This window comes from Lonchura striata, chromosome Z, assembly GCF_046129695.1.
Source record: "Lonchura striata isolate bLonStr1 chromosome Z, bLonStr1.mat, whole genome shotgun sequence".
Lineage (NCBI taxonomy): Eukaryota > Metazoa > Chordata > Aves > Passeriformes > Estrildidae > Lonchura > Lonchura striata.
Window position 1 is genome coordinate 14,533,610 of NC_134642.1, and position 12,120 is coordinate 14,545,729.

Here is a 12,120-nt window from a genome sequence, read left to right on the forward strand (position 1 = left end):
CACCTGGGGCTGACCGAGTCAAATGGGTGGGAGCAATCCTGTGCTCCTCTGCTTCTTGAGCTGGGCAGATGTGAGGCAGCTGTGCAGCCCTCAGGAGCTGTGCAGCTGCATCTCTGCTGCACCTCTGTCAATGCCATCAGCCGTGCTAAGCAGTGATAGGCACATCCGTGGTTTTGCCAGCTGAAATACATAGCTTTGGCTATGCTGGACCAACAACACACATCTGCAACAGAGCTTAGTGCAAACAAGGCCTGGATGCTTTTTTATTTATTTATTTATTTTTAATTTCTCTGGAGGATCTCACAATGAATCAAAATTACAGTTTTCTAGAAATGCACAGAACATTTATTTGGTTTGACAGAAGTGTAGAAATGTTTCAGAAATACAAAAATGCATAAAAAGGCACAAAACAGGTTTCTTACTGCCTAAGACAGAGAATACCATGAATCTGAAAGCAGAAAGTTATCTGATTTCTACACAGGAAAGCAGTGGAGTTTCAGAAGAGTTCAATTAACTGAAGCCTACTATTTATCCCCTTTCTTTTCTTTTGACCAGTGACATGGTTTCATCTGGTAAATTTTAATGTGTAAGGACACTTACTGAAATGAAAAACAGTCATAATACAATAACTGATTTAGTACATCTCTGCACAGAAATTGGCAGTAGTATCAAAATGACAATAAGCTTTGGGACATGAAAAAACACTTACAATTATGCAATTATGCTCAGACCATAAAAAACATCCCCTTCTGAGCAGTTCCTGAGCTAGAAGATAAGGAAAAGGACCCAAGAGCTAAGGGTATATAGCACTTTTGAGCAAAGACTCAAGCCATCATTGTTACATTGCTGTCTTTTCATGTTATATCACAACTGTTACTGATACACAATCTGAAATCTCAAGTAGCAAATCTCTCAGCTCATCCTTGTAGGAAGAGGACACACGAAAATCAACACTGTCTTTCACAGTCCTTAGTGGCACCTTTACAATTTCAGAATGCTATGTCTCCTCTGCTACTCATTGATTCTTGCAAAGCATTTGAAATCATGTCATAACTTAAAGATTATACAACAAAGGCTTCAAAATAACTTACTTGCTATATTTATCACAGGAAAAATTTTGCATTTACTATTAAATACTACCCTTAAATCCAGATGGCCATACAGAGAACATTGACAGAAACTTAGAAAAGAAAACACAGTTATCTTTCCAAAGTGCTACTGAGAATAGAAAACAAGTTATCAGAGGTAAACAATCTTTTCCTCTACTATGGCTCCACTTTCTGCATCCTCCAGGCTCTCAGGCTGGTGGCTCAGCAGCAGTTCATCTACCTGTGGTGACTGGATGGATCCCTGGTTTGGAACACTTGACTGGGGACTTTGGGTCTGTGATGTGCTCAGATCTGTAACACACAAGAGAAGGACAATGCATTTTCTGCCATGCCCATGCCATCAAAAAGGGCAAATTCTGATGTTTTCATTAGCACCATTTTCTAGTTTGCTGCATCTGTCTGGAAAGGAAAACAGTACTCTAGAGCAAATCATACTACAGGTGACAGGTACCTTACCCAAAGTTAGTGAAATCTATTCAAGTAAAAATAATAATTATAATTGTGTAGCCGTACTTTACTAAACAGACACACAATAATGGAGAGACATAAATGAGGTTAGAATTGAGCCAGAGGGAAATACACAGCATATAATCAGTATCTTTGTTAGTAATAATTCAGTTGTAACATTAATACAGTTTTCATTATTACACAGAATTTTTTTTGTAAGCTTTCCTTTTACGGATGTAAAATAATTAAGTGAGCAAAGTCAACATGGTTGGCACTTGCATTCAGCTTTTTCTACCAAGTTTACCTGTATTTATAGACTCAAACTACCTATTCTGTCTTTATCTTTTTGGTGTGACATGGAGAGAAACTTGCATCCAAACACTAGAATATTATTTTGCAAGGATCTTGTTATCTTTCCAATTTTCTCCCACTAATGTAGAGAAATCAGGTACTTATGTTCCAGCATTCCACAATGAACACTTCTATGACGATCCATATATCACTTTATAAACCAAAACAACATAACTACAGTTGGGTCTTATCCCTAGTCAGCATTTTGTAGCACTTTGGGCCATCAGGATCTGCATCTCAGTAGTTGGCTTTTCTACATCTGTATTTCTTCAAAGCAATTTTACCATAAAAACAAGCTGTGTAACAAAGAATGTGTATCCTCATGCGTAGCGATGAAAAATAGCTGTAATGGATATGCTGCAATACTTTTCACTGTAGTATTAGCCTGACCAACTCTTCTATTACAACAGGAGCGTTGCATTTTCATTCTTTCCTCACAAAAAAAGGCCTCTGTAGAAAGAAAGGGAGCTTTGAACTCCTTGTACAGCATGGTAACACCAGAAGCACACAAACCAAGAACTGGGGTTCTTTGAGACTTGATCACTCATGCAGAGCTGAAGAGACATTTCATGCTTGCTCTGGTCCCTACTTCTCACGTGTAGATGCAATGAAAATCTACTATGAAGGGTCTATTACATTTTTACACATCAGTCACTTAACTGGTGGCAAATCATAATGACATATGCCCACATTTGGCATTCCCCAAATATATGTGACTTTCATCAGTCTTGTTCACTGAGGTAGGAGTTCAAGGCAAGACAAGCTTGCTGGCACCCTGAAAAGCCTAGGCTCCCTGGCTGCTTCCTGGCATGGGGTGTGTGGGATGATTATGCAATGGGCATGTAGGAACACATCATATCACAGCCTCTGCCTTCAGCATCTTCTCCTCCTTGATATTCTCACAGCTGGGGGGAGCAAAGAGGCTTTGGGGCTGCAGCTCCCAGCATAAACTACATGCATCTTATTCTTGCTGCCAAGACTGCAGAGTCAATGGCAGGGGCAAGGTATTTATAAATAAGCTTAGTCATAGTATAATGCCACAGAATGTTACAAAAATTAGTCTTCAATTGTCTTTCTTTTACTGTGTTATATTGGATTAAGTTTCAGCATTGATGAAAATCCAGAGAAAGTCTTGATTGCAAGTGAGTTATTTGCAATACATAACTCAGAAAGTCTTGACTCCCTAACTTAGTCAAACAGGCTTGATTTTTTTTTAAGATGATGTCTAAATTTATTTATTTTTGATGGTTATATTAGAAAAATATTGCAACTTGCAGCCCACAGAAGAAAGCAAAAGTATGTCTGCCTGTCTTTATGTAAACTGGATGCATTTGGTTTGTTTATTTATTAAAAAGAGCCCTACTAGCAGAAGTTCCTCAACTTCTTAACACTTACATTTTCAGGTAATTTTACCTACATTAATATTTCTTTTAAGTCCTATGAGTCTATTCACATTACCCAAGTTATGTACATAAGAATACCAGGGAGTAAACACTTATTTGAAAGATCTGTTTCCAAAGTTTATGAAGTACATAATTTGAAAAGCCTAATTACAAATTTGAAAATACACAGAAAAGAAACACCTTACCTGCAATTATGTTCCACCATCAAAACTAAACAGTAATTGCTTCACCAATTAAAACAGTAGCTGTTTCCAAATAATTTCTCATTAACTGTTATAACTACAAGCAGCAGAGCTGAGCAGTGAAAACTGTCAAGCATTCTGGAAAAACAAATCTGATCCTGTCATTATCAAAATAAATTATTTATCACTGCTTCAGCTTCTTTTTATTTTTTTTTCCTAAATACATTGCATCTGGGAAACCTGAACAGCAGGAGAGCACCCAGGAGGTAAGAGCACAGCTGCTGCTGGGGTGCCAAGTGGCTCCAGGCTGGAAGGGATTGTGCTTAATCCAACTGAGGAGGGAAGAGGCTGGTTTTGGATGCACTTCAGGTAGCACTCAACACAGACTCTGCCTAAAAAAGTACAATGTGTCCCCAAGGCCAGCACGCTCAGCCTGCCATTGGGGAGGGTGGCTGCTCTCTGCCCAGTGCCATGCTGGAACCAGCTGAGCCAGCAGACCAGCTGGTATCACAGGCAGCAGCGTGATGTGCCCCAAGGGTAGATGCATGTCAAGTGTGGAAGAAGTGCTAGAAATGGTAACAACAGTTTCAGGTGAAGGGAGACAGGGAAAAGTGGACTGAATTGCCAGTCAGCTTTGGTTGTTGCAATGTAGAACAGTAACAGCAGCCAAGAAGCCTTCCCTGAGCCCTCTGGTATAGTATGGGGAAAGTGAGTTGCCCTTGTCACCAAGGAGGAGAAAGGTGGGAGAAATCTTCCTCTTGAAATGCTCTCCCAAAACAAAGAGGAAACTTCTGAAACCAGACTTGAAAACATCAACTGCTGTCTACTAAAGGACTCTGAGAGCTGAGGATGCTCAATGAAAACAAAAAAGGAAAACAAAGTGATTATTTGTGCAGACAGCAAGGCAAAGGGGCTGCTATCAGAAAGCAACACCCAAGATGCTCTCCCATGATCCCCTGGCAGCTGGGACACCCATAGAAACTCCCCAGTCCCTTTCCAGGCCCATTCTCTGCTGTGCTGAGGCAAACGTCAGAATTCACTATGGATCAAGAGTCAGGCACAAACAGACCACTGGCCTTTTATGAGCTTCCTTCAATGTGATTGTAATTCACCTGTCAACATCAGCCATAAAATTAGTTCTGTGTTATCCCCTTTGTTTAAAATCAGCATTTGCTTACCCTTTTTTCTGCTCTTCTCCAAGCCACTGACAGATGCTCTCTCTGGCAGGCTGTGTTTGGCTCAACAGCACGCCCACCAGACCAACACCAGTGCACCAGCACTTGGCAAAAGCTGGGGTACAGCCCCTGCCCACACCCTCCCTGTCCGGGCTGGGCTCTGCCTGCTGCTGTGCTCCCACACCCTTTATAGAGAGGACTGTACCTGGCCATAGCCATCCACTTGCTCATTTACACTGTTTTTCTTTCATAGTTAGATAAATGCAGAAAATACACCCTATTTCCAAAGCTTTAACAAAACTGAGCTGTAGCTCAGATCCTTCCACAGTCTACTTTTGACGCAGCTTTCTGCTTCCTCCCACTTCTGCACCAGCCAAGAGCTGTCAGCATCTCTCTGTACCCTGGACACCAGAATTTATATGCAAAGTGAAACCCACCTTTACTTGTTTCTCACTTACATAAAATATGTTTCTCCTACAATATTCCAGGTAAGTCCTTCCTTAAGAACAAGCCAGATCCACAGCTGTACCATATGTATGCTAGGTAAAAGTGAACAGCAGACCAGAGAAATTCACTCTTTCAAAGGCTAGTCTAACACCATAGGCAAAAAAGGGCATGCTTGAGACTGATGACCAAATATTAGGTAATCCGTGACAGCAATTCAGCCTTTTTGGGACCTGTATCCTGTGCCACGCCTCAGTATTAAATATTCCTGAAGTACAGCTGTTATACTCCCTTTAATCTCAGCTAAAGAAACCCCAGGCATTCCCAGCAGTCTTCCCCACCAATTTTTGCAAAAGTAGGTAGAGGCTGTTTCTAACAAATTCTGGATCAAATCACAAATTGTCTCGTTCACACAGATACTGTTAAATTCAACACTAAAAACAAATTCTGTTTTCTCCCCATTTTCCTTGGGCTAACTTCTGGTACCATGAAGGTAAGCATCAGGAAAATTCAGAGAGGCACTCTACTTTTTCTATACTTTTTTAGACCGCCTCAGTGTAAAAACAATGGCAGATGGCAAGCCTGTCATATGTGGGATCAGTTCTCAAGGGAGTTTATAAGCAGACCTTAGTTTTCCAAACAGGCTCTGGGTCCAAACTCTAAGGAACAACAGCTCCTGGCTAAAAGCATGGTACTGTTGTACAGGAAAAGAAAGCAAAAACAAGTAGCATTCTGTATCCTAACTCCCCTACCTTTTCCAGAGCACTAAGAAACAGGATTAGTAGTATCTCACAAACTGCTGACAAGATGAAGGACAAAGGAATGGTATTTGCAGGAATCTGAAATCAATACATATAAAAACAAACACAGCCCATGTACCTGGGGGGGGTGGGGGATACAAAAGCCAAGTAAACAACTCATTAGTCACACTGATTCTCACCTCCTGTCTGTTGTCATAGGATGTAAGCACTTCCACATCAAATAAATGCCACAAATTTTCTCCTTCACCCCCTTCACCCCTCCTCTCTCTCTCCCCCAGGATCAGAGCTCTTGATGTTAAGGCTAGAGCACACACAGTGAAGAATATGGGAAGGACAAGAGAACCAGGGTACTAAGAAACACTTCAAGCAAAAAACCTCTCAAGTGTCTGTGTTTTCAATAGAAAGCCCTTAGTGCTCCTCTTTCAGCTCTGACTCTGGTTTCACAGCATCACAGGATAATTCAAGTTGGAAGGGATCTCAGAAGGCCTTGAATTCAAACTCATCCTCAAAGCTGGGTTATCTCTGAGGTCAGGCCAGGCTGCTCACTTTTTTACTTCTTAGTCATTTCTAAAAAAAAAGTGGAAAAAATGTGGGGGAGAAGGCAGAAGGAACACACCACATGGATTTTGCAGACAATTATCTTGCTGTGACTCTCTGCGATCTGTCACATTGCCCCTCTTTACAAAATAAAACTGCATTAAATGAAGAGCGATTTATTCCACTTTTAGCAACAAATACATTGAAGAGTCACAAAAACACTAACCTTCTGAAATAATAAATATAGTTAGGTTTTGGTTTTACACATACTTATAACAACTGGTACCTAGTTCATTTGGACTGACAGCTGACACATCAGCTTCAGGCCACAGCTATTTGAAATGGCAGAGCTGCTCCATTTAATCCCCACACTGGCACTCATGCATAATGCAAAACACAGGCAGACACCTAACAACCAGTGCTAAATCCACCCAGTCTGGGATATTCAAAGGAATTCAAGGGTAACAGGCTCTCATTTGCCACCACAGTTCAACAGCAAATGGCAGCCTAACTCCCATGGGATCCACTGAAAAACCCACTGGCAAATCCCACAGCAGCTCTTTGTCTCTAATGATGCTCCCAGCGGTCTTCATTAGCAACAGATAGCCGATTCCCCCGGGAACTCCAAACACCTCAGCCTCTCTCCCTTTCCTCACCATGAAAGGCACCATGACCAGTTTTGATTGTTTGTTTTTTTTTAAATGCCTACTAATTCTTTCCCAAATTGCAATGGATTTTCCATACTGGAGGTTGTTTTACAGCTGGTAGAAGAAAGGGCACACCATGCAGTGGTACTGGGCACCAGGAACACCATGGCATCACCCTGGAACAACCAAGATACTGCTTCTACCAGTTCAGAACAGAACACTAACTATATAAATGTTATGTGTGAGCCTTGATGATTTGAGGACAATTCCCAGCAGATTCACTGGCAGTTGAAATCCCACATACCATCAACAAACGAGGCCCTTCACAGCTCAATAAAGCTGATTTCACAGCAGGAGCTGAATTTGGCATTGTGACTCAAAAAAACACTGGGAAAAAATATTTTGACCCTAAAGGTACCAAGGAAAGAGGAGCCTAATCTGTTTCCCAGCTGACTGAGTAAGACAAGAAAATCAGCCTGGGAATTGTAATGCTGTTATTTACTTTTGACCAGATAAGCCTGTGAAAAAGTAGCCACTGTATTTCTTAAGCAAACAAGCACCTTCGTGAGATCTTTCCACAAAAAGCAGATGAGTAATTCTTTCAGAAGAGATCCTACATTAATTTGTCTTAACAGCTTTTGGTGCATTTTTTGTTACAAGACAGAGAACAGAAAGAAGTCATAGTTTATGAGGCAAAAGGTCGGCAACATAACTCTTCTCTACATCTGTATGCTGCATTTTTGATCATAGTAAAATTACTGGGATTACCATTATTCTGCATGTTTCTACTCTTTGTGTAGTTGCTGGCTTAGGTAATGCAGTTCCGTTTTCAGGGTTTGCCTCATAAGTCTTTGGAGAAGTTCCGTCTAGACAATTTGGAACTAATTCTTGGCACAAGAAACACAAAATACATATTTATTTCACAAAAATTACATTTATCATAAAGTTCCAACTCATACTCCAGATTTTGGAGTAATGTGATGACGCAGTCATTTTTGTTTTATTAAGGCCCAGTAAATTTACTATTTCTAACACTGGTGTTTACTGAAGAAAATATTTGAAAACTAATGCAAGCTCAAATACTGATACTGTCACTTTGACATCAAATTCATAGCATGCTGATTAAAATTGATTAGGTTGATTAAAATTTTAACCTAGTTACATGGCTATGTTTTGAGTTCCATTGGTTTTTAAAGCACATGGGTTCTAAACTATTTTTGGCATGCTGTTTTTCTACTGCATATCAATAAGAGAGATTTAAAAATAGGTCTGACTTGAAATCATAATTTGTCTGTGCATTAAATACCCACAGTCTCACCTTGGGATGGCAGACTGCCTGACAGCTGTCTGCTTCTGCTTATTATTAATTTATTTAAGTATGAATTCCCTATTAAATTGTCTCTGTGCTAAGCTTTGAAGCTTTAGATGGTCAATTACAGACAAACACGCGGTCCAACAGGTATTCTGCTAACAACGAACACATGTTTTATTGACCTACTTCTTTTCCAGCTCATTAAACACAGCTGCACTCAAATGATCAAGAGAAAAGAACCATAAAACCCCAAGAACACTCTTCCTACACAAGATCATAAGGAACGTGACCAGCTGCTGCCCCAGGGCCACTGCCCCACCCAGGGCAGCAGCACACCCACACAGAGCAGCAGCTCCCCTGCCCCCTGACAGCAGTGCTGGGGAAACACTGAAAACCCCCACAGCCTCCTCTTCCAGGTGTCCAGTGCGGGTGTAAACCAAGTGGGCTGCAACCATTTCCTCCTAGCCCATCATCTGCTGAAGTCATTTGGTCAGCAGGCTGAAGTCAAAACAAACTGCCATCAGTAGGGAACGCTCCTGCTTTAATGTTTGATGGAGAAACAGAAACCCCGTAAAGTTACAGACACAAACAGCACTACCAAGGACTCGAGGGACAATGAGCCAGCTCCCCTTTCTGCTGCCTGCCAGCACATCCCCACGCTTCCCTCACCCACTGTCCCAATTTGCACCCTGAAGATAAAACACTGCAGTGAGGCTTTATCTCCTTCCCTCCTGAAAAAAGAGGAACAGCTAGCATTAACCCTGAAAAAACAGTCTCTGGAACATGAAGTCATTCCCTTTGAAACAAAAGGGGACATTTACACATCAAAACTCCTCTTTTGAGCTGTTACCACAGACAGATGTTAGAGTGTTGATTAACTCTGCCTCATTTTATGGATGCTCTTTGGTCACAGGTTGTTTTGTTGGGGTTTTTTTCACTTTGAAATAAACATGAAATCAAAGACCTTGGCAAAAAATCAATTTAGTCCCCAGAGTTTGGCCAATCTTTCAGGTGCAATATAAAGAAGTGTGTTCTGGACTTTGGCAAACATTTTCTTGAGTAGCAGAAGGGCACAGCTCTTTTACAAAAGCCAAAAGGGTGAGGTAATTTATAAAACACTCAAGTCTCCTCCTAAGCACTTTGGTTTTATAGGGTAATTTCCCAACAACAGACCAGATCCACCACTTCTTACTCATAAAAGCTGACGAGATCAAAACTCAAAGAGACCAGCAGAAGAGCACTAAGTCAATATACAGAATTGCTGCAGAAGAAAAAATCAGGCAAAGCACCTGTTTCAAATCAATTACATGCTGATCTTACCCTTTAATAAAGGCTGCTGTTGTTGATTAATACAGGAAAAAATATAAGCACAACCACATGAGTGAGCATCTGAGAGAAGCCTCTTATCTCTTATCTGTAGTCACAGAGAAGTATCTGTATGTGTTCTCTCCCAAAGTCAAAACTGAGGGAAATACTAATTTTTTATTGCATATTGAGTACTAGCACAGCCATTTTTATTCACTTTTGGCAGAAAGTATATGTGCTCATGTTTTCTTCTTGAAGTCCTTGAAAATAATCAAGAAAAACTGGAAAAGTTGCACATTCCCCATATTTTGCATTGTAAGCATAGGAATTTTCAGTGTGATTGAATATTTTGAAATGAATGCCCTTTTTAACTGTTTGCTAAAAGCTCTGTGAATGTGTAACTGCTGTGAAAACAGTTTGCATAAGACGGAAAGATTGTACATCAAAGCCATAAAACCCCACAATTATCAAATAAGCATGTGTGTCCATCCCATGAGTGCATGGAGAGCACTTAGATCCACTCTCCTCACTTCTGCTCCCACTTCTCTGTTGGATGAGCAGCACTGGACTTAAGCCCACATTCATCACTTCCTCCTTCTACCTCACCTTTACTACAAGGTTTTATAACACCTGCCTATGTTCAGTTTCACTTCAGCTCTCAATTGCCTGTGTTTGTTTAATGCACGAGCTTCCTCAGACCTTCATCCCCTCCCCATTGGCATTGTGCTTCAATGGCAAGTTGTTCTGCACAGAAGACAGCTTCCCTGCTGTTTTTCAGTCAGCAACAATTACCTTTATATTTTCAAGTTCATTTAATAAAGAGAAAAAAAACATCCCTGCCAAATACCCTGCTTTCCCTGTCTTTCATGTATTCTTTACTATGGAATACATTCAGTGACTTTTAAATTACATGGGTTTGATTTTTCTACAACAGATCCTAAGCAAATACAGAAAAATCGTAACTATTTTTTTATCATTTATGTCCCAGTTCCTGATCAAACTTACGAGGATCACTCAAGGAACCTCAGCAGATGATTGTTGGAAGCCTTCCCATTTGATTAAACTATAAACGTCTTCCATACGATCACCAAGGCTCCTCCTCTCTACTGCCCCACTGAAAAACAAATTTTCTACGGCATCTGGCAAGGGGTAACACGATACTCCATGAAATCTCCTCTGCCAGTTTGGTGATAGTCAATGAAATTTACTGGAAGGCAGTTGGGTGCTCCTGTGATGAATACAAGCAGAAGACAGACAATCTTCCCAGTGTCCTAATAAATATTTAACAGCAGATGATGCTGAGGAGGTTTCATATTACTAACACTTCATTATTTTTGTACAACATGCTACAGGCCATTTCTTGGAATATGTAAAATATTATACTAAATAAATAAAATGAGACTGTACTTTTCAAAATAAGCCAGACAGATACACTTGGTGATTGAGCTACATGGTTTTACAAGGTGTGTTTCCATACTCAGTATCTTGCAAAATTTGATCATCCATAAACAGCTTCTCTCAGCTATTAGAATTAATTATTTATTTACACTAGTGCATCTATTTGAGGCTTTAACTTCATTACAAAATAAATACAAAATATTTGAATGTACTAAAGCAGGGCACTGCAGCCACTTCTCCACCCATAGAGAGCATTTCCCAAGGAAAACAAAGACCTCCTAAGGAATCTTCTTGACATCTAATAGGCAATACTGTTGTTTTGTGGCCCTTTTCCTGACAGATCATCTCTTTACCTGCAGACTTGCTATCCAAATCACATATCTGTACATCCCTGAGCTGGAGCTCAGGATCCAGCTCACTATAAACCAGTTGTCTGGCTAAAAACCCTCTGCACATGGTTTTCTGCTTTGAAATGCTCTCCTTTCATCCTTCTACTTTCCTGAAACCTCTACCTACTGGAAAAACACAATCTAAGTAAAGAATAAATCTGCAGATACAGGGGATCATCCACACAATTTCAATTTCATTGATGCCACTAATTCCACTGACTCCACAAACCACTACACTGAAGTTGCTGGAACCATAACTGTGAGAAAAATGAGAAAGATTCAACCATCATCCTGTTGCTATTTAATAAGTCTGAAGTCAATGAAAGCCTGAATGTGGTGTGCAGATTTACACTAACATCAGTGTAAATGTCAAAAGACACAGTCAGGCAATCTTTTTTACTCCATTCAAAACCTTAAAGATGCACACAATTTTAAACTTCCTTCCACAAATAAACAAATTCTAAAGGAGAAGAGAATAGAAAGAATAAAATCAGACAGGCATTACACAGGATAGGCATTGCTTACATTAATGTACAAAATAAAACCAGAATATCATTAGCTGCCTTAATTAAAGGTTTATATTATAATACTGTATCTAATGTGGTTATTTTAAGAAATGAGAAAACTGTTTTGACATGAGAAAATCAGTAACAGAACAAC

The 12,120-nt window shown here is 40.2% G+C and overlaps 1 protein-coding gene across 7 annotated transcripts in view; it reads right to left on the reverse strand.

Moving 5' to 3' along the window:
• Positions 1–256: 256 nt before the first annotated feature.
• Positions 257–12,120, reverse strand: part of ARHGEF28 (Rho guanine nucleotide exchange factor 28) — an 84,187-nt gene continuing 72,323 nt past the window's right edge. For all 7 annotated transcript variants that reach the window (XM_077790074.1, XM_077790076.1, XM_077790075.1 and 4 more), the window contains exon 28: positions 257–1,400. In XM_077790074.1, the coding sequence (XP_077646200.1) occupies positions 1,240–1,400 (161 nt within the window). In that variant the 3' untranslated portion in view covers positions 257–1,239. The remainder of the gene's footprint in view (positions 1,401–12,120) is intronic.